Below are 25,729 nucleotides of genomic sequence, written 5' to 3' on the forward strand. Positions count from 1 at the left end.
TGTAGCCTGCCAGGCTGCTCTTGTCCATGGAATTTTCCAGGCAAGAATACTGGAGTGGGTTGCCATTTCCTTCTCCAGACAATCTTCCCAACCCAGGGATCGAGCTTGAATCTCTTGTGTCTTATCTTCATGGCCCATCCCATAAGTGGAGGTATTATTGTCCCATTTTACAGAAGGGAAAACTGAGGGTCAGGAAGGTTGAATAAATTGTCCCAAACCATTCAGCTGGTAAACCAGTACTTGAACCTGGGCCAGGTAGAAGTCTGGGCTACCTTCTAAGAGTAGCATTTTGGTTGTTGTTGAACTTCAGAATCCAAGAGGGAGTGAAGGAGAGAGAAAGTAGCTTGTGCTCAGCAAGCTCTGTGTGCCCAGCACCGTACGTGCATTATTAACTCATTTCACAAACTTTGGTCGAGTGCTTCAATGTACTAGGTTCTGGCTGCAGGGAAGATGTGGGGGGACACCTTCCGTGTCTCTTGGCAACCTTGCACAATAGGCATTAACATCCCACTGTACACATGCACGCACTGAAGCTCAAAAGGTTAAAAAATTGTCACCTGCCATATCGGTGGTGTCGCAACAGAGCAGAAATGGAGGAAGTGGAGAGAGAGAAAAGAAGGGAATAGACATTCATCCTGTTTTCTTCCTCTTTCTCTGTGTAGATGACAGACAGCCCCCAGTGCCTTCATCAAGCCAGCTGCTTCCCCACCACATCTCTGGTGACAGCATGGGCAAGACCCAGTTCTAATTAAGGACTGTCACGCACCATCCTTTCCAGAGGGCGGTGGCAGAAACAGCTTCCCTCTGTCCCGCACCGCGGCCTTTCCTACGACGTCTTCACCTCCAAGGGACCCTGGACTGTCACAAGGATTAATTACCCCGCCACCCCCTTGGATGGGAAAGGAAATCACAGTTATTAAGTTTTGATTAAAGCTTCATCAAGAGACGTTATCGGCTGTTTGAAGATTGCTGATGAAACAGGCCACTTTATTTCCTGAAAAAACAAATTGCATGCCAGCAGAGCCAACCCACCACGAGTGGTCCACTTAGCCTCTGAGTATTGCGGGTGATGTCCGGCACAGCCTGGTGGCCCTCAGCCTGCAGACGTGGCCGTCAGGAGGCTCTAAATCTCCCTGGCCGTCCCTGTCTTGTCCTGCCCTGCGACTGAGCCTCCATCTCTGGGCTCTTTCTTGGGAGTTCTTCCCCAGTTAGGCCTGGTCTCCTCCAGCCCATCCCTGCCCCGCCCCCTCAGGAAGGCAGAAAAGGCGACCATGAGGAAAAGAACTCTCAAGGTGCTCACGCTCCTCCTCCTGTTCATCTTCCTCACCTCCTTCTTCCTGAACTACTCTCACACCATGCTGGCCACCACCTGGTTCCCCAAGCAGATGGTCCACGAGCTCTCGGAGAACTTCAAGAAGCTCATGAAGTATTCCAACAGGCCCTGTACCTGTGCTCGCTGCATCGGGCAACGCAGGGTCTCCTCCTGGTTCGACGAGCGGTTCAACCGGTCCATGCAGCCCCTGCTGACGGCCAAGAACGCGCTCCTGGAGGAAGACACCTACAACTGGTGGCTGGTGAGAACCGGGGCTGTGGGTGGGTCTCGTGGGAGGCAGGGTGGGGGCTCCTGACGGCCAAACGCTCAGTCCCTGGCGTGCACTTGGGGCCCTGCCAGGCGCTTGGTGAGATTCGGAATATTAGTCATTCATTCATTCAGCATCTATGCATTGAGAATCCACTCTATATAAATCAGAGCCGAGGGTTCTGTAGGCGTTTCTGGTGTCTGCCGGAAACAGGTGACGTAGAAGGTGGCTTGAAGCTATAGACGTGCGTTCCATCTTGTTTCTGGAGGCAGAGTCTGGGATCAAGGTTGAGATCAGCAGGGTTGGTTCTTCTAGAGGCTCTGAGACACTCCATCTCACACCTCTCTCCCTGCTTCTGAGGGTCGCTGATCGCTGCAAATTCCTTGGCTTGTACACACATCCCTCCGGTCTCTGCCTCCGTCTTCACACAGACCCCTTCTCTGTGTCTTAAGCACCTATCTTCCTTCTTCTGTAAGGACATCTGTCACTGAGTTTAGGGCCCACTCTGTATTCAAGAGGACCTCATCTTGAATTCTAAACTACATCTGCAAAGATTGTTTTCCCAAATAAAGTCCCATTTACAGGTTCCAGGGGTCAGGACTTGGACATATCTTTTTAGAGGCCACTATTTAACTATTACTGAGAAGCAAAAAAGACAGAATCCTCCTCTCATGCAGTTATATTCTGGCAGAGAACGATGATAAAAAACAAACAAACAAGATAGGCTCAGATAAAAGTGCTCGGAGGAAGAACAAAGGGGTTTGTGATAGGGAAGAGCTTGGGGCAGAAGCCTCTATAAATGGGGTTAATGGGAAGACCTCTGAGGAGCCAGGACTTGAGTGGAGACTGAAGGCAGAGAGGAAGCAGGCTGTGGAAGGATCAGGAGAAAGTGCGGTAGGTCCCAGGGACAGCAGGTGCAAGAGCCCTGGGGCCGCATCAGCTTGGTGTCTTGGGGGGTGGGGGAGGTGAGTAGAGGAGCTCTGTGTGGCCGTGAGTGGGGGTTGCTGCCTCTAGAGGAGGTCTGGGAGCGGGCAAGACCCAAAGCGAAGAGTGTGGCATTTGTGTCTAAATGCAGCAGAAAACGTCAAGAGTTTTAATCGGGAGAGGTCCGTGGTCTGACCCAGTTGTTTGAAAAGTCACCCTGGTTGTCAAATGCAAAATGGATTGAAGGAGAGTGAAAAGTACCCAGTCATTCAAGATGTGTTGAGCATCTAGTAGATGCCAATATATTTAGATGGAAAAAAAGAGCTTTCCCTTTCTAGGGATGGTGGGAGAGAAGGGAAAATGGACAGTCACAAGACTGAGTGATGGGTGGTAGGCACCCAGGGTCCCTGGCTTTTGCTCTTAATTTCCTATATTATATCAAGAATGATTCTGAGGAACTTCATCTTGCTGAGTTTCAGATTGAAGTCATAATAGTCTCCTCACTACGTTTCTCTACAACACTGCAAACATTAGCTTTTAACATTTTTAGTTATTTGCGCTGCTTTAATGGGCAAGGGGTAATGAATTCGCATTTTTTTCAGCATGTACGAAGGCTGAATATTTTCTCACATGGCTGTTTAACATTTTATCTGTTTTTTTAAATCCCTACCCCAGTGCTTGTCTGCAGTCCTTCTTTGCTGGAGTTTAGCCCCTGGTAGGGACTTTGCAGGGGAGGAGGGGAAGCGAGAAGGGGCCTCACCAATAGAAATCAACAGAAAGGAGCAGGCCTTTCCAGCTTCTGGGCTCCTTGACAACACAGAGACCACATGTTTTGAATAAAGAGTCGGGACACCACATCTGACAAGCACTTCTGTCCCTCCAGGCAGAGACACAGAATACTGGAATCAAAACCATCCTGAGAGCTCCCGGGAGGCACCATAGAACTGCCTAAAGGCCCCCAGGCATCCAGGCCTAATCCAGATCTAGGATGCTGAACACAGAGCCCGGCCTTCCAAATGTGACGAGCCTGGCAGGAAATGCCCTGCAGGCTGGGGTCTGGCAGGGGGCCACGGAAGGTGCTGGACGCGTCAGTCAGAGGGGCTGGGCCTAGACTGCTCCTCCCCTCTGGTCTGCTGCCTCTTCTCCTGTCTCCAGGTCAAGGTGAAGGACTTGACTGAGGTCACCCGGCCGTCAGTACAAAGCCAGGCCTGGGGCTGTGCCGTCTGCCCCCAGGCACCGTTGTTTTCTGCCTTCTTGCCCACTGCGGCCTCTCCAGACCCACATGGGAGCGAGGGCAGGGAGGCTGGACCAGGGATGGAGGCTTTAGGGGCTGGAAGCTGACAGCCCAGGTGCCTTGGGGATCACAAAATCCCCCACGTCCTTCATATCAAGGTCACGCTGGCTGTCTCAGTTTCTGCCTCCAGGCTCTGCCCTAAGACACGAGCCCTACCAGCAGCGGGCAGGCACTGGTTGAGCCCTGACTGCAGACGGGGAAATACGCTACAGTCCTTGGAAACTAGTCAGGAGAAGGGAAGGAGGCGACTTTGAACCTCTGCCCCACTCTCTCCTGTGTGCTTGTCAGCAGCCCTCTGGGACTTTGCATTGTCATTTCCAGAAGACAGAGAAATCAGGAGGTCCTTTCCCAGGGAGGACGGATGCAGAAGGGTGTGACCGGCCTCAGCTCCCCAGGCCAGTGAGGGGACGCTTTAGGGTGCTCATCCCCAGAAACAGCTAGATCCCCCGCTGCCCCCGGTTCTACCCGCTCTGCCCTCCCCCACTGGCCTGAATTTTTCCATCTCTGGACCTCAGTTTTCTCTCCTGCCAATGAAGGTCGGGAACAGAGCCAAGATTCCTGGAGTGTGAGCTGGGGCCCGGGGGCGTGATTCCTGGTGATACGGGGGCAGGGCCTTTAACACCATCCCGTCAGGCATGGGTTGGAGGAAGTCATCCCTGCTTTAATTCTCTTTCCATCTTTGAAGTTGCAAGGGTTACATGTGCCTCCTTGTTTCGTGATGCAGCCTTTTAACACCTGCCCGTCTCAGTTCTATTAATAGTGAAGACAGGGTGGCTTGCCTGGGCAAGCAACAGGATGGAGCTGGAAGTGAATAAGGTGATTTTGTTTTCATCATATTGGATAATTACTTTTTTAGTTCTGCCAAGTAACTCTTGGCTTTCACGTGTGGCAGAGATATGAGATTGCCTTTTAAAATAAACTTACTCTTTAAAAGCAGTCAATCCTAAAGGAAATCAACCCTGATCATTCCTTGGAAGGACCGATGCTAAAACTCCAATACTTTGGCCATCTGATGAGAAGAGCCAGCTTATTGAAAAAGACCCTGATGCTGGGAAAGATTGAGGGCAGGAGGAGAAGGGGACAATAGAGGACAAGATAGTTGGATGGCATCACTGACTTCATAGACATGAGTTTGAGCAAGCTCTGGGAGATGGTGAAGGACAGGGAAGCCTGGCATGCTGCAGTCCTTGGGGTCACAAACATTTGGACACGACTGAGTAACTGAACAACAGCTTTTAAAAATGAATCAAGGAGTGAGTCACTAATAGGTGAATGGGACAACGAAAGGCTGTCCTCCCAACACGGGTGCCAGCTCTGAGCCTTCAAACTCTGGGTCCCTTGAGACAAAGCAGGCATGTGTGTCACGTAGGAGGCGCTCAGTAACTAACTACTGAGCGCTGGATTAAAGAATGCCACGTGGCTCCTTAACCCAGCATGCAGCGTCATGCTCCCCGAGGACTCTCTCTGGTCTTGGGTGCATCCTCATGATGTCCGGGCCCTTCCTTATGGGGAGCTTGGCTGTGGTCTTCAATCCCAGGGGTTGTCAGAGTGTGGTCCCCACTTTACAAGCAGCAGCATCGCCTGAGAGCCTGTAAGAAGTGCCGAATCTGGTGCCCAGATCTTGCATGTTAGCGAGATCCCCAGGTGACCGTGTATTCAGGAGCCTGGAGCTGCCCCAGGAGGTCCCATAGGAGCAAGTGTTTAATCTGGATGTGCTTTTTGTCTTGTTGTGATAGAATAGGCATCACATGGGCTCCCCAGATGGGCAGTGGTAAAGAATCCACCTGCCAATGGAGGAGACTCAAGAGACTTGGCTTTGATCCCTGGGTCAGGAAGATCCCTTGGAAGAAGGCATGGCAACCTACTCCAGTATTCTTGCCTAGAGAATCTCATGGACAGAGGTGCCTGGTGGGCTACTGTCTGTGGGATCACAAAGAGTCGGACACAACTGAGTGACTAAACCATCACCACGTACACACCGTGTTTATCATCCTAACTCTTTATAAGTGTGCAATTCAGTGACAGTAAATGCATTCATGATGTTGGGTGACCATCACCACTACCCATACCTGGCACTTTCATCACCCCAGCGAAACCCCATGCCGTCCCTCTCATCCCCCAGGCAACCACCATTCTACTTTCTGTCTTGATGCATCTGGTGACTTCATCTCCTGTAAGTGGAATCATACAAATATGTCCTGTGTCTGGCAAGTAAGTCAGTGAAATAACACTTAGCATATGTGCTTTAAAATTCACCCCTTGGTACTGGATATCGAATGTCCCTTTTCTTTCTTTTTCTCTTTAATGACTGAGTGATGTCCCATTGCACGGATGCTTCACATTTCACGTATTCATTTGTCTGTCAGTGGACCCTGGGGTTGTCTCCGCCTTCTGTCTATTGTGAGCAATGCCGCTCTGAACACAAGTGACCTCGTTCAGGACCCCGATTTCAGGTTTCTTTCTCCTTTTCTTGGTTGCGGCTTGTGGGACCTTAAATTCCCTGACCAGGGATTGCACCTGGACCCTCAGCAGTGCAAGCGCCGAGTCCTTACCACTGAATCACCAGGGAGGTCCCTGATCAGCTCTTTTTAGTACTTAGCGATGGAATCGCTGAGAAACTGCCAAGCAGTTTGCCACTGTGGCTACACTGTTTTACATTCCCCCCAGCAAGGCACGAGGGCTCCGGATCCTCCAGGTCCTCACCAGCATTTGTTAGTTTCCCTTTTTCTTTTCATGATTACCATCCTATGTGATGTTTACAGTAGGCCAGTGCCCATGGTCCTGACGTCATTGCCCACAGCTCCGCACGCATGTGCCGTGTCTTAGGCTAGAGGAGATGCTAGGTGGCCTTACCACAGCACCATCCAGGTCTCCCGCTGTGCCTCCTGTTGTGGATGCTGGCTCCTCCCGTCCCAGGTGGTGACCAGGTGCCCGGGGACCTCCCCGCACAATTCCCCGGTCCCTGATTTCCTAGACAGTGGCCAGAGCAAAAGCTAACCTCACCTTTCTCTCCAGCAACCCCTCCTCTGTCTTTGAGGCTGGTGAGACAGGTGGGACTCACCCCACAGCCACCTCCCCCAACCCAGCCCTAGGGACTGGGCTTTCCATAGGTCAAGGTTCCAGGGCTCTGAGACAGGGGTGGTGTTGGGGGAGAGACGTTAAGGTGGGCTTATAAAAGCCTGGCTTCAAATTCCCCTTTGGATTCGGGACACGTGCTCAACGGACTCAGACCCTCCTTCCTTGTGCTGAATTGACAGCACCATGACCTGGTGACGCGGGAGATGCGATGCTACTTAGGAGACCGCTCCAGGTTTCACTCTGAGTCGGGGAGTGGTCTGTGCCAGCGTGTGGTCACCGTGCAGTGTGGCCAAGCTCCCCCAGAGGTGGTGGGCGGACGTGGGTGGGCAGAGGGGGCCTCACGACGGGTGCCCACTCGCCCCATGTTCGTCCCTGAGAGCCCCGCCCCCAGTGCTAGTGCTCAGCTGTTTCTGACCCCGTGGGCTGTAGCCCGCCAGGCTCCTCTGTCCGTGGGATTCTCCCGGCAAGAAGGCTGGAGTGGGTTGCCATTTCCTCCTGCAGGGGATCTTCCTGGGTCAGGGATCTAACCCGTGTATCCTGCATTGGCAGGCAGATTATTAAAAGTCTGGGAAACTCCTTAACCCTGGGCCAACCAGGTGGCTGGTCACCCTCAGGATAAACCCAATGTTTGCCCACCCTCAGGATAAACCCAGTGTTTGCCCGCGCCTGGGGGTCAGGGAGTTCCCAGGGTAGTTGACCTTGGGTGTGGACATGAAAATAATTTGTTAAGCAGACAATAGCTCCTTGATGCATCCGGCGAAGCACTGATTCTTAGGTCTGGACAGACCCCAGTGGTCCTGGGCTGAGGCTGCCGAGTGGTAGGATGGGGAGCAGAGCCGAGGCAGAGGAGGCAGGCGCGAAGGGTCACCTGACCTTTCTTCCATGTGCCTCACTCATACCACCTGGTCTCAAGAGGCCGGAGCTGCACCACATTCATGACAGTGAAAGTGTCAGTCGCTCAGTTGTGTCCGCTCTTTGTGACTCTATGGACTGTAGCCTCTGTCCTTGGGATTCTCCAGGCAAGACTGCTGGAGTGGGTTGCCATGCCCTTCTGCAGGGGATCTTCCCAACCCAAGGACTGAACCTGGGTCTCCTGCATTCAGGCACATTCTTCACCCACCAAGCATAGCAGGTGCTCAGGAAGCATTTGTAGACTGAATGAGTGATCTCTGGCCTTCCCGTCTCCCCGAGTGGCTCCTGTCGGGGAGGTGGAGCTCTGTCTCCAGGTGCCTCGGGAGGAGCCAGGTCACCAGCCCCGAGGAGCTCGGGGTCCAGCCTGGCTGACTTGCGTCCCGCGTTCTCTGCCCACAGAAGCTCCAGCGGGAGAAGCAGCCTAATAACCTGAACGACACCATCAAGGAGCTGTTCCAGGTGGTGCCCGGGGACGTGGACCCCCTGCTGGAGAAGGGCTCCGTGGGCTGCCGGCGCTGCGCCGTCGTGGGCAACTCGGGCAACCTGAGGGAGTCCTGGTACGGGCCTCAGATAGACAGTCACGACTTTGTGCTCAGGTGAGAGCGGCCCCTCGCGCCCTGGCCCACCCCGCCGCCCCTACCTGGGCCCCTGGAGCTGCAGCAGGCGTCATGGCTCAGGGTCAGAGGTCAGGACTCCAGTCAGGGAGTCCAGACTTCCCCAGGGCCTCAGTTTCCCCATGTGCGTTGCAGGATGGGGATGAATCAGCAAGGCCTCTCTGAACCCAGAGAGAAGCACCCAGTGGGCAGGAACTCGGCCTGGAGCAGCCTGGCTGGAGGCCTAGACTAACAAGATTCTTGTTTCAGCTTTGCAGTCCGTCCCTGCTTGGCCATTTAGGCCATAATATAACCTATGCTTCTAATGCAAACATAGGTTTCCCTGTCTCCAAGTGAAATGAATGTTCCAGGAAGATGCCAACCTCTCTCCTGGGTTTCTCGTCACCCCAACACCAGGCACCAGACCCGGGGCACCAGTGCCCAGCGTGAGAAACTCAGGCAGCCATCCTCAGACCCCTTCTAGAACTGTCCCCCATGTCTGTGGACTCTGACTTTATGTTTTTAGACCACTCACCTGGCCTCGGGGATCCTCAGTGTACTGGTGTCCAGTGGGAATCTCTATGGTGAGGGGAAGAGAGTCAGATTTAGGGTTGACAGGCCCTGAGTTCAAGGCCGCCACTGGGTAGCTCTTGTGTTCTGGGATAAATTCTTTATGCTCAGATTAGTTTGGCCATAAAAGTAGGACCATAAAATACACATTCCAGTTATCGTTAAAGGTCAGTGAGGTACATCACTGCACCGGGACAGAGTCAGCTGTTGGTGACGGGGATGGTTAGGCTCACCTGAGATCATACGTGAGAAAAAAGTAGCTAAAGCATCTGACCTATGCCCTCCCTGTGCCCATTCTACAGATGAGGAAGTTGGGACACAGCACAGCCTCTCTGAGCTAAAGCTGACCCTCCAAGTCATCTTTGATGGTGACATGATGCCTGTCATCTCTCCCCCACCCCCAGGATGAACAAGGCCCCCACTGCAGGGTTTGAGGCCGACGTCGGGAGGAAGACCACCCACCACCTCGTGTACCCTGAGAGCTTCAGGGAGCTGGCAGAGAATGTCAGCATGGTCCTGGTCCCCTTCAAGACTGTCGATCTGGAGTGGGTAATCAGTGCCACCACCACGGGCACCATCTCCCAGTAAGTCCCCTTGAGGCGTCTGCATGGCTGGGGGGGGGGGGTCACTGCCGGGGCGGTCACTGCTCCTCCTTGCTGAGTGAGGGCCTCTGAGCCCCCTGCCGTGGTGGGGGCTCCACCCGCTACAGCCACACTCATGCTGTCCTGCTGGCGCACCTCGCCTCCCCAGACAGCCTCTCCTAGACAGCAGAGCCCCGCTCCCAGGCTGCCTCCAGCTCTTCCTGGTACCCCTCCTCCCATCACCCCGATGCCCCCGAGCTCTGGCCTTCCTCCCGCTCGTGACTCCCCACGCCACAACACAGTAGACCTCCCGGGTCTGCTTCCCCAAAGGGAAAAGTGAAAGTGTTAGTTGCTCAGTCGTGTCCAACTCTTGGCGACCCCGTGGTCTGTAACCCGCCAGGCTCCTCTGTCCAGGGGATTCTCCAGGCAAGAAGACGGGAGTGGGTTGCCCTTGCTTCCCCAAACGCCCTGCGAGTCCCCCAGGAGGTGGACCCTGCTGAACTTTCTCATCTCTGTGCTGCTCTCCTATTATGACAGCACCCCCTCCACCCGCCTCTCACACTGTCCAAGCGGCTGCTAGGCAGACTGGGTGAGGAGCATGTAGGCTCTGGTGTGAGTCACCGGTCCTGCCTGGACCATCGGCGAGTTAGTTCACATCTGATTTGTTCCGGCCGCTTGGCACGCGTCTCGCTGAGCTCACACTAGTCCTCATGACCTCTGTCCTCCAGGGAGACCTGGAGGCTTGGCCAGGCTCGCACTTGGTCCCATTCCTGCCTGAAAGAAAAGGGCCTTAGTGCCGAGATGGCTGAGAGCCTCCTTGTCTGAGGCCTGGTTAGGAAACCCGAGGGATTCGGGGTGCAGGGCAGTGAGGGAAGCAGGCTTGGACAGAGGGGCTGTATCAGCTAGGGCTCAGCTTGGCGTCTGCAGAAGGGTCTCAAGTTAGCCACGATCGCCCTCTGGTGTCCATAATGGGCTACTGCAGGAGGTGGAGCCCCTTGGTGGAAGAGTTCTTCTCCCGGTGGCCCGCCCGCCTCTCCCCGTGGTCCCCCCGCCTCTCCCCGTGGTCCCCCCGCCTCTCCCGGTGGCCCGCCCGCCTCTCCCCGTGGCCCGCCTGCATCTCCAGCCCTCTCCTCCCCAGCCGATGCCCAGGCAGCCGACCCTCTCCCCATGCTAACCACCTGCCTTTTCCTCCTGCAGTACCTACGTTCCTGTCCCCGCCAAGATCAAAGTGAAAAAGAATAAGGTGAGTCAAGGCACAGGTGCCTTGCCCTCTAGCTCAGTCTCGCTTTCAAGGCTCCGCCTGATGACAGAGAGAGCCATCTCCCCACTCTGCCCGCATCTGGCTGCAGAGAGCCCCTGGGCCCCCAGGGTTGGCGGCAGTGGGTGGGCCCCCACTTAGAGAGCAGAGAGACGAGCCCTGGAAAGTTTCCCTTAAACCTGTACCCTGGACCAGCCCTTGTCACCAGTGCAGGTCCTCGGGCTGCCCCAGATCCGCTGAATCAGAAGCTCTGGGTTTTTACAAGCCCCCCAAGGATGCTGACGCTGTTTGAGAGCCACTGCCCCTATGGTGTGAGCATCTCAAAGCCAGTCCTTACCTCCTGTCTCTGTATCGCTATGTTCCCCAGTAGGCCCTGGTGTGGGGTTAGGTAAGACGTGGGCAAAGGGCAGAGGGATGGTGGAAGTGAAGTGTTGCGTGGAGATGAAGAGATCAGGTTCAGAGAGGCCAGGCAACTTGCCCAGAGACACACAGCTTGTTCACTGATGCTGTGTGCCGATGTCCTCCCGGGGGTGGCTGTGTGACGTTGAGCACGTTACTTAGTGTCTCTGAGCCTCGATTTCCCCACCTGTGACACCAGGAGAGGGACAGCTGGCATGTGAGGTCATTCTAGGAGCTGAAGGTCATTCAGGCCCATGCCAGGCCAGACAGGTGGCTTGGTGTCTTCCTGCAGGGTGCCAGCAGTGTCCTTGTCCCCGGCCCATGCTGCTCCCTTGGAACCTTCTCCTGCAGCCTCATGTCCTGCTCCTGGCCTCCTGACTGCTGTTCAGATGCCGCCTTCTCACCCATGCCTTCCTCACCTTTCTCTGCTTTCTTTCTCTCTGTGGCCTCATCCTCTATTCCAGCATCCTCTGTGCATCCGTGATTTAGGTTCAGTTCAGCTCAGTCACTCAGTCGTGTCTGACTCTGCGACCCCCATGGACTGTAGCACTCCAGGCTTCCCTGTCCATCACCAACTCCCCAAGCTTGCTCAAACTCATGTCTATTGAGTTGGTGATGCCATCCAACCATCTCATCTTCCGTCATCCCCTTCTCCTCCTGCCTTCAGTCTTTCCCAGCATCCAGGTCTTTTCCAGTGAGTCAGTGCTTTGCATCAGGTGGCCAAAGTATTAGAGCTTCAGCTTCAGTAGCATTCCTTCCAATGAATATTCAGGACTGATTCCCTCTAGGATGGACTGGTTTGATCTCTTTGCCGTCCAAAGGACTCTCAAGAGTCTTCTCCAACACAGTTCGAGTTCAAAAGCATCAATTCTTCGGCGCTTAGCTTTCTTTATGGTCCAACTCTTACATCCCTACGTGACTAATGGAAAAAACATAGCTTTGACTATACGGACCTTTGTTGGCAAAGCAATGTCTCTGTTTTATAAAATGTGGTCTAGGTTTGTCATAGCTTTTCTTCCAAGGAGCAAGTATCTTTTAATTTCATGCCTGCAGTCACCGTCTGCAGTGACTTTAGAAGCCCTCAAAAATAAAGCCTGTAATTGTTTCCATTGTTTCCCTATCTTTTTGCCATGAAGTGATGGGACCGGATGCCATGATCTTGGTTTTTTGAATGTTGAGTTTTAAGGCAGCTTTTTCACGCTCCTCTTTCACCTCCATCAAGAGGCTGTTTAGTTCTTGTTCACTTTCTAGCATAAGGGTGGTGTCTTCTTCGTATCTGAGGTCATTGACATTTTCCCCTGCAGTCTTGATTCAGGCTTGTGCTTCCTCCAGCCCAGCCTTTCATGATTTAGGTTAGGGTCCATACTGTCCACTAGATTGTACCCCTCCCAACCCCCCTGTAGGGATATGAGCTCCGGGCACTGCTGTCCCCCGTGAACACAGCAGCGTGCGCCACCTGACGCGTGCCTGGGGTCCTCCCCCAGCCCCTCACCCTGGGCCACATCCTTCCCTCCGCAGATCCTGATTTACCACCCGGCCTTCATCAAGTACGTCTTCGACAGCTGGCTGCAGGGCCACGGGCGGTACCCGTCCACCGGCATCCTGTCGGTGATCTTCTCACTGCACGTCTGTGATGAGGTAGGACGCACCCCATCCCCCGCTGCCTCAGGTTCCCCAGGGGGCTGCGAGAGCGCCTGCGGTCAGGGCCTCCATCCCCACCCCCAGGCCTTTTCTGGGAGCTCAGGTCCTGTCCCCACGGTGGGGCTTGCAGTCTCCTCCATAGGACCTTCCAGGAAGGAGCCGTGTTCTCCTGGTGTGGGAGCTTCCCTGGGCAGGGCCAGGCCCATCAGGTAGCTCAGACCTGGGGGCCGAATAAGGGAGCAGATTGTAATGGGGGAGCTGTCTGGGGCTTCGGTTTCCATCTCGTTTGCTCATTAGAATCATCTGTGCAGCTAGATTCTAGCCCCCAGGCCACAGCCCACTTCCACTGGAACTGCTGGCTGGGGACCAGGGACCCAAGGGATCCCCCAGCACCCAGGAGTTCCTCTGCTCACCAAGATTGAGAACCAGGGATTTTGCCAAGTATGCCTTTCCCCATCCGGAGAAGGCAGTGGCACCCCACTCCAGTGTTCTTGCCTGGAGAATCCCAGGGACAGGGGAGCCTGGTGGGCTGCCATCTATGGGGTCGCACAGAGTCGGACATGACTGACGTGACTTAGCAGCAGCAGCAGTAGCAGCCTTTCCCCATCATGGACTCGCCTAGCTGTCCACCAGGCTGTGCCCATGTTTCCATCGGCGATCTGGGGTGCTCACTGCCTGTGGGCAGTGAAACAGGAGGGGACCACAGTCCCCCCAACTTCCTCCCTGGCCCGGGTTTAGGCAGGCCCCCCCAGTGTCCCTGCTTGTCACCTGCGGTCCGTCCTTGCCCCTGCACGGCTCAGAGCTGGAAATCGCAGGTAGGAGCTGTGCTCTGTCACCGTCTCCTGCATCCTTCACAGAAACCCGGGGTCCCTGCCAGAAACCATATCTGCCTCTCGACTCCCCCTGCAGCCCCCACCTCCTGTCTGCTGGTCGCAGAGCACATGGGCTTCTGCCTCAGGAGTGCCCTTCCCTCCTGCCCTGGGGTGGCCAGGGCCGTGCTGGCGTTTCCTGAAAAGTCTGCAGTCAGCACAGAGCTGTCTCCTGGTCTGCAGGCCCCCACCCCTGGAATCTGTCTGCCACGCTGCATCCCACATGGCTGTTCCTCCCCCTGAAAGCCTCTTCCCCAGTCCCTTGGGCTTCCCAGGTGATGCTAATGCTAAAGAACCCCCCTGCCAGTGAAGGAGAGGGAAGAGACATGGGTTCGATCCCTGGGTTGGGATCCCTGGAGGAGGGCATGGCAACCCACTCCAGGATTCTTGCCTGGACAGTCCTATTGACAAAGAAGCCTGGTGGGCTAGGAGCCGTAGGATCACAAAGAGTCGGACGTGACTAAAGCGAAAGCATGCCAGACCCTTCCTGGTCATCTTCTACTCATTTTCCAAGACCCAGTTCGAAGGTCACCTTGTCGGACAAGCTCTCTGCCTGCTCCAGTCGCCGCGCCCTCCTCGGTGCGGGGAGGCAGGGGAGGGGGCGGTGGGGAAGCCCTGGCATCAGCCCCTCTTGAGGGCTCAGTTGGTGGCTGTCATAAGTTAGCAGCTCAAGGGTTCTGTTACACCTTTTTGTCATCACCTCCTCTCGAATATGGGCAGGACTGTGATTTGTTTCTAAAAGATAGGGTATGAAAAAGTACTTAATATTTGACCCTTTACAGGATAAGTTTGCTGATTTTCGAACAGAACAAAAGCAAAAAAATAACCATCTATTAAACTTCCTACCTTATTTGATCATGAAATATATTATTTTGTGTTAACACTTGTTTCTCCAAGAAGCACATTAATTAAAAATACGTTTATGGAGAGTTTTGAGGGAAGAAAAGTTAGGATTTACATTGCATAATGTATAAGTAAAATTTTCTCATATATTTTGTGTTTTACCCTAGTTTAAATTTATTAAATGGTGATATGATCATAGAAGCTAGAGAAAGAGAAAACATCCTGGAATCATATAACCAAAAATACATATTTTCGTCTAAGTAGACAATTTTTTTTTTCCTCTAAAACAGTACTCATGCTGGCAAGGGCATGTTGATAAAGATATGATTATATATTGATTAAAAAAAAGAAGCAGCAGCAGCTCCGAGGACTGAGACCTAACTCCCTCATCCCTAATTTCTCCAGCATCCCCCTGAACTCTGACAGGTTTAATGCACACAACACAAAATAAAGGCTCAGTAAATGCTTGTCGCATGTAAGAAGCCTACCCCCCCACCCACCCACCAGACAGTGAGGACCTCTGGACCAGGTGAACACCAGCCCAGGGGAAGAAAAGGATAGGTACCTTTTCTTGGTAGACCACACCCACCTCTCCACGGTCGTCGCTCTTGGCCCCATTTCCCAGATGAGGAAAGTGAGGCTCAAAGAAGTGGTTTGGCATTCACTGGTTATACCAGCTGGAGGCAGAACTGAGGCCTAGGGTGGACTGCTGGACTTTGAAGTTCTGCTCTTCAATCCTTGGAGAAGAGGTTGTACCTCCCTGGAGGTAGACCCAGCAGGCACAGACAAGCAATAGGCTTCCATTATTATGCCTTCTGGCCTTGGACTTGCCTTTGACTCAACTTGCCTTTGCTACCTCGAGCTCCCGGGAGTTCCCGGCTCCTGGAGGCTCCTGGAGGCTCCTGGAGGCTCCTGGAGGCTGTTTCCCCCACTGACCGGCTCTCGCCTTTGCTTTGCCTCCGGCAGGTGGACTTGTACGGCTTCGGGGCGGACAGCAAAGGGAACTGGCACCACTACTGGGAGAATAACCCGTCGGCGGGGGCTTTCCGAAAGACTGGGGTGCACGATGGGGACTTCGAGTCCAACGTGACGGCCACCTTGGCGTCCATCAACAAAATCCGGATCTTCAAGGGAAGATGACGCTGCGAAGGGCTGAGGACAGGTGTGCCTCGTGCGACTTCACATCCAGCCCCAGCTTCTCACTGGAGCTGTTCTTCTCCAGGAACTTTGAGGGCCAGCCTCAGGGGTGTGCCCAGGTGCCCCTCACAGCCTCTTGCACCCCAACATTGGGCAGCATCTACTCAGCAAGGTCGCCGACCCCTGCCAGGGCTGCAGAGCAAGTCTCAGAACCAGTCTCGGGAGGGGAGAAACCGCTCCCCCACCCATCCCCAGTGTTCTTCTGGGCTGGGGGAGGCGGGAAGACTCTGGAGAGGCCCCATCCAAGGAGTCCCATGTTCTAGAGGAGAGGATGGTCTCCCGGGGGGAAGCACAGAGACTATGCTGCCGAGGGGTCGGGGGCCAACACTCTGATTCTTGCTGGGAAGTTTCTGGGTGAAGATGACCTCCAGGAGAGCCACCCCACCTCCCCTTTCTGCCCAAAGATCACTGAACCGTGGCCAGGAGGGGTCCCCGCCCTGAAGGTCTTCAGAGACTCTAAATGCCCAGGAGATGTCTTTTTCCCAAGCTGACGTTTCCTCGAGTAACTGATCTCTGTGGTTATCATGACGGCTGAGCACTGGTCTACGTGCTTCCATGTGCCTTGGTACTGGGGGGACAAATGCATACATTGACTGAAATGTGGCAAAAGCCCCAACTTGGGGAAGGAGAGACCCCAGCAGCGCACTCCCCTTGGTCGGTAGCTGGGGAGAGTGTTCTAGTTTCCGGAGCCAGTGTTTGAGCTGCAAGAACGCTCAGTTGGAACTAGGCTCCATCCAGAGGCCCGTCAGCCATGGATCATACATTCTTGTTTTCACAGACTATTGGATTTGGTGCCCATAACCTTCCAGAGCTTTGTGGCGGAGAGGGGGCATCAGCCAGCAGTTGCCCCCAGGGTCAGATCCCCCCGGCCACCTGTGTGAGGACATGCTAGAAACGTGACCGTCAGAGGGGAGAAGTCATACCTCATCCTTCACGTCCCAGCTGCTCTTTCTTCCTCGTCAGCCTTCCTAATTATTTATTGTTTTGTCTTTTAAATTCAACTGACATCGTCTGCACTTTGTGACTCGGTTACACTCGCTTCGGCAGGCAACTGAGGTGTGGGCGCTCAGAGCCAGTTTTGTAGAAGTCTTCAAACGTGGGGTACTGGGGTGTTTAGGGCTTGAGGGCTTGCTGGTGGGCAGACCCTGGGGTGTCGGGTTGGTAGGTTTGCCGGATGCTGTGTAACTCCTTCTCTTCCAGCCCCACTTTCGTCTTCCTCACTGTGGGCTTAGATTCAGTCTCAGGCTAAGAATCTCCAAATCAAGCGGCACTGCCTTGGGGCTAGGTGGGAATAGACTCAGTCCCAGGTGGCGCTTGTGGTAAAGAACCCGCCTGCAAATGAAGGAGACGTAAGAGATGCGGGTTTGATCCCCGGGTTGGGAAGATTCCCCTGGAGGAGGAAATGGCAACCCGCTCCAGTCTTCTTGCCTAGAGAATCCCCATGGACAGAGGGGCCTGGCGGGCTACAGTCCATAGGGTTGCAAAGAGTCGGACGTGACTGAAGCGACTTAGCATGCACGCACTGACATTTAATCAAAAAAAGAGAAATTTCTTGCTGTCGAGGGCATTCCCTGAAGGGCCACGGGTGCCTTGAGAAGGTGTGACCGTGGGCTGGAGGAGGATGAAGGATGCCACTCTCAGAGGCCTGGGGTCCCGCCCCACCGCACCCCACAGCCCTCTGGCAAGCCCTGCTCTCCGCCTCCTCGTCTCCCTCTGCCAACAGGGAGGGTCCACAGCGGGTATCGGTCATTTACAAGTGTCCCTAGAAGTCACACACCCTGCTGGTTCTTCCCCTAAAGGTTTGCCTGGGGACAGGGTCCAGTTTTTCTTTGATTCTCAAAGATTCAGAATCCAGAAAGTCTTTTTTCAAAAAAAAGGAAAAAAAACAAACAAACAAACGAGCAAACAACAAAAAAAAAACTGTTCCAGCATTAAAATCCTCCAAACCTGAAGATCCTTTTGACTGACAAATGCTTGTCAATTGCTGTGAGGTCACGATTCCCAGCATAAATCCTGAGCTAGAGGTCATGGCAGTCCTTGACGTGAGGAAGTCTGCTGGGTGTGTGGGTTGGCTGAATCGCTGTCGCCTGGCCTCCACCCAGTCTCTCCCTGCCACCAGGCTGTTCATTGTGACATGCCTTTCAGTCCTCAGGTCCCCTTTTGCAGATGAGCAAAGCAAGGCCAGAGAAGGGAAGGGACCGCACAAGTGAACCGACTGTGAAATAGATCTCGAGCTAAAAGAGGGTGTTACTGGGTCCCTATTAGGCCACCGAGAGGTGGGCTTCCCCAGCCCCTCTGAGAACCGTGGTCAGTGTAAGCTTCTGACTACAAGCCTCTCACCACCCGACTTCGTTCTCAGGCCGCCACGGGAGCCCGAGGCAAGCTGTGACCTCTGCCTTCTCACGCCCTTCTTCCAGTGGAGGAGATAGCTTCGCATTTTTCCCACAGCTGGGGCAGACACAGCTTTGTGTCTGTCTCCTGGGCTTACCAACAGCCACCTAAGCGAATCCAGCCGGCCACTGTGGCCAGGATTAACACACCATCGCCTTAAACCAGCGGGGCCCATACCTGGGGTAAGAGTGGCCAAGACCTGGACAAGAATGTTTCCACGGGGGGTTGGCCACCAGCCGGAGGGTGAGAAGCACCCACAAGGGGAGGCTCTCCTTGGGGCCCAGCATACCAGCCCAGGGCTCTGCCCATTCCGCAGACAGAGCTCCCTGGAGACTAGCCCTGGGCAAGCGTTAGAGGCATTCCTGCTGTAGCAATCAGTGCTGAGCCTGAAGCTAAAGAAACCGGGCTAATGAGGGAGAAAGATGTCAACAACACCCTAGCCTTCTGGCTCCCCCAGGGAATCAGGAAGCTGCTCTCTGGTGCTGGAGCAAAATCTACGCCTGTAGCCACATCTCCTGGAGCCCCCGGCCTCACCCACGCGAAGGAGAAGAAAGGAGGGCGAGAGGGTAGTGATCTGGGGCAGAGACGAAAGTTCTTGAATGGATGCATTTGGAAACCCCAGCTTCATCAGGTATTGTCCAGAAAATCACCTAGGCTGGGATTAGTGGGAGAAGCGAGATCTAAAGAAATAGGACATAAAAGGGAGAAGCCAGGCAACGAGGGGTGGGCAGGTGATTGCTATGGTGGGTGGGAGTCGGGGGCAGGTTCACAGGAGACCGCCCCCCCAAGGCTCGGCTGTGGCCAGAAGGGCCAGGGAAAGGGCAAACCTACCTCGATGCAAACTGGGCCTCTGGGTCCAGGGTGGAATGGAGTCACAGAGGACGCTGAGCACTGTGATGTTCGCTTCAGCTGTTCCCTTCAAGGCAGCCTGAACCCAGAGAAAAAGTGGAAGACTGAGAACAGCTCGCCCTCCCTCACATGGTTGTGGTCGGAAGCGATTTCTCCAGGGAAGCCAGAGATGGCTGGGGCTCCGGCCACGCACCATCAGGACCCGCAACTGTTCTCACCCCTCCAAAACGCTGGGGGCTGTCAACACGTCCATCAGGGACATCTGGTTTGTGGCAGGGTTGGCCACAGGCCATCGGCTGGTCATCCTCTTGTGGGGTCTGGGCTAATGTGTTTTGAGCCCCCCGGGGGGCCGTGGGTGGGTACATGACACCTGTGCACAGAAGAGGGTGAGGAACAGCTACCAGGCAAGGTGGCATCACACAGTCTGTCCTTACCCAAAGCAACGCGTTTCCTCCAAGCCTGCCTCCAGCCTCCTGTTTCCCTCCCAGCCCATCAGAGATCTGTACTTATGTTGAACTTGACCCTCTTGCTCAGCTTCTGATCTGCCGTCCTCTCCCCCCGCCCAATATCCTGGTCCAGACACTAGCTTTAACCCGGGTCTGTGTCAGGAGCCCCCACTGGGCCCCGGTAGCATGGACGTGGTGCACCATCGCACTAGCACTTAACCCAGTTCGTGTCAAAGCCAAAGTTCCCCGAGCACTTTTCCCCTCTTTGCAGTCCTGTTGGGTTGGTTGGTGGTGTTTTAAAGTCCGCTTTCTTCGTCCGCCCCTCCTTGCCTGGCTCCAGTGCTTTGCAGCTGAGTGTTCATCTGCATGCTTTTTTTGAATGGAGTTGGCAAGAGTCTGCTTTCCACAGCCTCCGCTCTATTTTTTATTTTTAATTTATTGTTGAATATTTCCAATGATCCAAATCAAAATGAATAAAAGAGAGCTATTTTATCGTTCAGGTGTGTCCGTCGTTTTTCTGTAAGGGCCGTGTCTTGGTGCAGCCTCTCAAAGTCTCCATGCAAGAGATGCTTTGAGTCTTAAAAGACACCTCCGGGGTTAGTGTCCACCCTGACCAGGTACCCAGAGGCTCAGGACATGAAGAGCTAGCCTCTGCTCAGATGCAGCTGTGCCTTCTCCCTGCTGTGTGACTAACGCCAGTCACCCAAGCCCTCTGAACCTCAGCTGTCTCATCTATCCAATGTGCACCACCGCAGGAGCCGTCAGACGGGGTGTGAGGTCTAGAACAAACGCATCCTAGGAGGGCGGAGGAGATACATGCCCGCTCAGTGCACTGAGCGTTTGCTGAATGAAGTAGCCTGATGTGGGCAGAGTTAGTGTCCCTCCTTCCCTTAGAGATGGGCACATCCATGTATGGGTACAAGTGCGATCCAGAGTCGGCACAAATCTCCCAGGTTTTAGAATAATTCCAGCAATCCAATCACTGGACTACAGAATGGAAAGTTGGTGTCAATAATACTACCTCCCAGTTGGTACAGCACTTTACAGTTTGCACACTCCCTCCCTAGGGGTGATCTTGAACTTTCTCAACAACCCTGCAGGGCTGGTGAATGGCAGCAGGCAGTTGCGGGCAGAGGTGATGTTTAAGCCAAGACTTCCTTCCCTCTCCAGATCTGGGGCTCCCTGTTCTCTTCAGTGACACCTCCCCAGTCTCTTGACAAGTTTGTGGTGACCTGAAGGCAGCTCAGGAGGCAGGACGGTGCAGAGATTAGCACAGGCGCTCCGGAGTCAGGCTGCTCAGGGTACTGCGTATTAGCTATGTGAACTTGAGCACGTCGCTTAACCTCTCTGTGTGTATTTCCTTATGAATAAAGTTGGGACGGGGCTTCCCAGGTGGTGCTACTCGTAAAGAATCTGCCAATTCCAGGAAACTCGGGTTTGATCCCTAGATTGGGAAGATCCCCCAGTGGAGGAAATGGTCACCCACTCCAGTATTCTTGCCTGGGAAATTCCATGGACAGAGGAACCTGGCAGGCTACAGGCTCCATGTGACCAGGGGGTCACAAAGAGTCGGACAAGACTTAGAGACCAAACAAAGTTGGAGTGTTGAAGTACCATCCATGTAAACATGTGAGTGAAAGTGATAGTCACTCAGGCGTGTCCGACTGTTTACAACCCTACAGACTGTGGCCCACCAGGGTCCTCTGTCCATGGGATTCTCCAGGCAAGAATACTGGAGTGGGTTGCCATTCCCTTCTTAAAGGGATCTTCCAGACCCAGGGATGGAACCCAGGTCTCCCCCATGGCAGACAGATTCTTTACCATCTGAGCCACCCAGGAAGCTGTAAACATGCATTGAGAGTTAAATGAATTATACCATATCTGGGCCCTGATCTTATCATTTGTTGACTGAAAATATTACTGACCTTCCATCAGAGACCTATCTTCCCCTAGGTTTGTTCCTGGTTGGAGAACTGCAAGGACAGAGGACCCTGGTGGGGTTCATGGGGTTGCAAAGAGGCGGACAAGACTGAGCTACTAACACGCCCACAACCATTCTATCACAATAGAGCTGTAATGTGGGCATGCGGCCACAAGGTGGCGACACACGAAGTCAGGCCCCACCGGATGAGCTCAGCCAGGTGGGAACTCACCCTCCCTTGTCCTAGGCGGGAGCTGCCAGCAGGGGACAGAATCAGCCATGATCCTCCATAGGTGGTCCCGAGAATGCAAAGGCATTTCTTTGGGACCCTTCAGGCACCCGCTGGGTACAAGCCAAAGCCAGCTTGCTCTGCACCACTGACCCTTCCCACAAAAGCTGGTCCCCCAGGATTTGGCTATGGGCCCACTGACGAAATACTCCCAGCAGCATCCCGGAGGCTGCTCCAAGCACACGCATGACTGTTTCACAAAGGATTAACGGAATAAGAAAAGAAGAACAAAAATTTCTCATTTTCAGCAACATGGATGGACTTGGAAGGCATGATGCTATGCAAAATAAGTCAGACAGAGAAAGACAAATACTGTATGGCCTCACTTACAGTGGAACCTACAAAATACAATCAGCTAGGGAATATAACAAAAAAGAAACAAGTGGCTATGTGCAGGGAAGTCGGGTGGGGGGTGCAATATAGAAGTGGAGAAGTGGGAGGTGCAAATGCGGGGTGAAGAAGACAGGCTCAGGGATGTATTGCTCACCATGAGGAATATACATGCTGCTGCTGCTGCTAAGTCGCTTCAGTCGTGTCCGACTCTGTGCGACATCATAGACAGCAGCCCACCAGGCTCCCCCATCCCTGGGATTCTCCAGGAAAGAACACTGGAGTGGGTTGCCATTTCCTTCTCCAAGTGAAAAGTGAAAGTGAAGTCGCTCAGTCATGTCCGACTCTTCATGACCCCATGGACTGCAGTCCACCAGGCTCCTCCATCCATGGGATTTTCCAGGCAAGAATACTGGAGTGATACTATCTTGTAATAACTGTAAATGGAAAGTACCTCTAAAAATTGCATAAAAGTTATCTTAACATTTAAAAAACAATGAAAAAGTTTGAAAGTAGGAAAAAAACAAGCCAACCAAAAAAGAAGGTGGGCTTCTAATTTCTTTTTACTTTCTATCGTAAGGATCTGCACATATACACAAGGATTGACAGGAGAGAGTGTATGAGCATCAGTGTTTCCTACATACCGCACCCCCCCTCGTTTTTTCTTTCTCTTCCTTATTCATTGTCACTGTTCATGGCCCCCTGTGTTTAGGGATTCACCTCAGGCGTTGCTCTGTCCTTGTGCATGAGCGAGTGGGTTTCTTGGAACGTGCCTGTCACATCCGTCTGCCGTGTCACTCACCAAGCGGAGGTGTCCCTGGCCCTCTGGCGCCCCATCCTCCAATTGCCTTTGGAAGATGTTTTGTTTACACCAGCACTCACTAAAGTCAAGTCACCAAAGTCTATCCCTTCCTAAGTCAGGACATTGTGTGAGGTACAGGAAGCTGTGCTCTAGGGGCTTGAGAAGAAAGCCCTGCACTGGTCCGTGGGTCCTTCTGAGTCCACTGGGGAAGGGCTGGCCTCTCCTTCTGCTTTGTTCTGACTCAGCACCCACGGAACACGGCCGGGGCTCAGGCACTGGCAGCCCTCCCTCAACAGCATCCGTCCATGGGACAAGGATGATGGTGCATTTTCCCCTCTCACCCTCTCCCTTTAACACGCACCACTGGGCCTCTCCAAGCTCTGGAGCCCCGGAGAACAATGATGATCCTTCCGCGTGTCAGAGTCACGACCCTTTGGTCATCTTCAACTGAAACATCAGGTCCTCATTGGAGTCGGCAAATTCCAGGTAACCTGTTTCTCGGAGACTCTGGGCACCTTGCCACACTTTTATTTGTGGGCACAGGGGAGGATTCAGAGATTGGCTATGCTCAATTCCAGTCCCCCTGGTATGACCTGAATTATCTTCCCCCCAAATCCTCATGTTGAAACCTTCACCCCAATGTGATGGTATTCAGAAACAAAGCCTCTGGGAGGTGATTTGGTTCATATGAGGTCATGAGGGTGGGGCCACACAGTGGGATTAGTGCCTTTATAAGAAGAGACATGCCTTCAAAGGTGTCTCAGTGGTGAAGAATCTGCCTGCCAATGCAGGACATGCGGGTTCAATCCGTGGATCTGGAATATACTCTGGATAAAGAAATGGCAACCCACTTCAGTATTCTTGCCTGGAAAATTTCATGGACAGAAAAGCCCGGCAGGCTACAGTCCATGGGGTTGCAGAGTCGAACATGACTTAGCGACTGAATAACAGCGACAACAACAAAGAAGAGACAGAGAGAGAAGGCAGCCCAGCAAAATCACATCTGCGCTGCATCCGGGAAGCTTGTCCCTCCCTCAGTCCCTCCCACATCTCCAGACCTCCGCAGGGCTCACTGCACCGGCTCTCATGGCTGCTGCAGGCGGGATGCTGCAGTCAGGGGTGGAAAAGTCAGTTCGACTGGATGAAACAAATAAGGGAATTGCATGTTTTGCTCCAATTCAAAGCCACACGCTCCAGTTCAGCTTGACTCGAAGTACAGTGAGCAAAGGATTGTTACTGGCTCCTTAAGCAATCTCTCCATGAACCCAGAGGCCAGGACTGAAAGGTGGGCCTGAAGCACTAAGATCTCAGCCACTTGGAATCAGAGACCTGGGCCTTGTCAGGCTCTGGACTGTGAAGGCCAGGGATCTGGGCAGAAGCCTGCAAGCCAAGGGAGCAGGTTGCTAAGAAACACACACATCGATTTGCTGTCTGCCGCGAATGGGGGAGCATCAGCAGCAGGATGGTGGGTACCAGTGACAGGAAAGGGGAAGGCGCCATCTGGCACCCACGGCCCAGGTGGCACCCGCAGCAAAGGAAAGTTAGGGGAGCGGGGGTGCGTGAAGTCCAGAACCATCTACGAAGCCAACAGAGATGTGGCCCTCACCCTGGAAGCTGCTGCTGGGAGCTGGACGGGAGCTGCCACAGGCTGGGGGGATGGTGGGGTCCTCAGGAGCCCCCAGGCACTTCCCACAAGTCAGGGAACAAGCCAGCTTCTTTGTAGGGCTGGCGGTCCACCTGGGTGCCACACGCCTGGAAAGTGGAAGACCACAGCAGGGGGTCCTGATAACCATCAATACAGAGCATCCTTTCTCCAGTCCTGGAGAAGCGGTGCTTCAGTTCAGTTCAGTCGCTCAGTCGTGTCCGACTCTTTGCGACCCCGTGAATTGCAGCACACCAGGCCTCCCTGTCCATCACCAACTCCCGGAGTTCACTCAAACTCACATCCATTGAGTCAGTGATGTCATCCAGCCATCTCATCCTCTGTTGTCCCCTTCTCCTCCTGCCCCCAACCCCCTTCCAGCATCAAAGTCTTTTCCAATGAGTCAACTCTTCGCATGAGATGGCCAAAGTACTGGAGTTTCAGCTTTAGCATCATTCCTTCCAAAGAAATCCCAGGGTTGATTTCTGGTTGGATCTCCTTGCAGTCCAAGGGACTCTCAAGAGTCTTCTCCAACACTACAGTTCAAAAGCATCAATTCTTCGGCGCTCAGCCTTCTTCACAGTCCAACTCTCACATCCACACGTGACCACAGGAAAAACCATAGCCTTGACTAGACGGACCTTAGTTGGCAAAGTAATGTCTCTGCTTTTGAATATGCTGTCTAGGTTGGTCATAACTTTTCTTCCAAGGAGTAAGTGTCTTTTAATTTCATGGCTGCAATCACCATCTGCAGTGATTTTGGAGCCCCCAAAAATAAAGTCTGACACTGTTTCCACTGTTTCCCCATCTATTTCCCATAAAGTGATAGGACCAGATGCCATGATCTTCGTTTTCTGAATGTTGAGCTTTAAGCCAACTTTTTCACTCTCCTCTTTCACTTTCCTCAAGAGGCTGTTTAGTTCCTCTTCACTTTCTGCCAAAAGGGTGGTGTCATCTGCATATCTGAGGTTATTGATATTTCTCCTGGCAATCTTGATTCCAGCTTGTGTTTCTTCCAGTCCAGCGTTTCTCATGATGTACTGGTGCCTACGTATAACCTGTTACTGCAGAAACTCGAGAGCCCTGAGGGTGCCTTCCGCCCCACCATGATGTCCACAGGTCCTGGCTGTCAAAGACCTGGATTCAGACAGGGACTTTTCTGCAAAGTGGGAACCGTGATTCCTGATGTTAGGTATGTGTGTGTTAGTCACGCAGTTGTGGCGGACTCTGCAGCCACATGGACCATAGCCCGCCAGGTTCCTCTGTCCATGGGATTCTCCAGGCAAGAATACTGGAGTGGGTTGCCATGCTCTCCTCCAG

General features: G+C 53.6%; 1 protein-coding gene across 5 annotated transcripts in view; it reads left to right on the forward strand.

Moving 5' to 3' along the window:
* Nucleotides 1–19,894, forward strand: part of ST3GAL1 (ST3 beta-galactoside alpha-2,3-sialyltransferase 1) — an 89,881-nt gene extending 69,987 nt beyond the window's left edge. For 3 of the 5 annotated variants that reach the window (XM_068983315.1, XM_068983317.1, XM_068983314.1), the window contains 6 exons: nt 663–1,574; nt 8,188–8,384; nt 9,356–9,535; nt 10,730–10,775; nt 12,708–12,827; nt 15,509–19,894. In XM_068983315.1, coding sequence (XP_068839416.1) covers nt 1,272–1,574; nt 8,188–8,384; nt 9,356–9,535; nt 10,730–10,775; nt 12,708–12,827; nt 15,509–15,682 — 1,020 coding nt within the window. In that variant the 5' untranslated portion in view covers nt 663–1,271 and the 3' untranslated portion in view covers nt 15,683–19,894. The remainder of the gene's footprint in view (nt 1–662; nt 1,575–8,187; nt 8,385–9,355; nt 9,536–10,729; nt 10,776–12,707; nt 12,828–15,508) is intronic. The other 2 variants (XR_011145718.1, XM_068983318.1) reach the window with 2 other exon arrangements.
* The last annotated feature ends 5,835 nt before the right edge of the window (nt 19,895–25,729 follow it).

This window comes from Capricornis sumatraensis, chromosome 11 (assembly GCF_032405125.1).
Source record: "Capricornis sumatraensis isolate serow.1 chromosome 11, serow.2, whole genome shotgun sequence".
NCBI classification, from domain to species: Eukaryota; Metazoa; Chordata; class Mammalia; order Artiodactyla; family Bovidae; genus Capricornis; species Capricornis sumatraensis.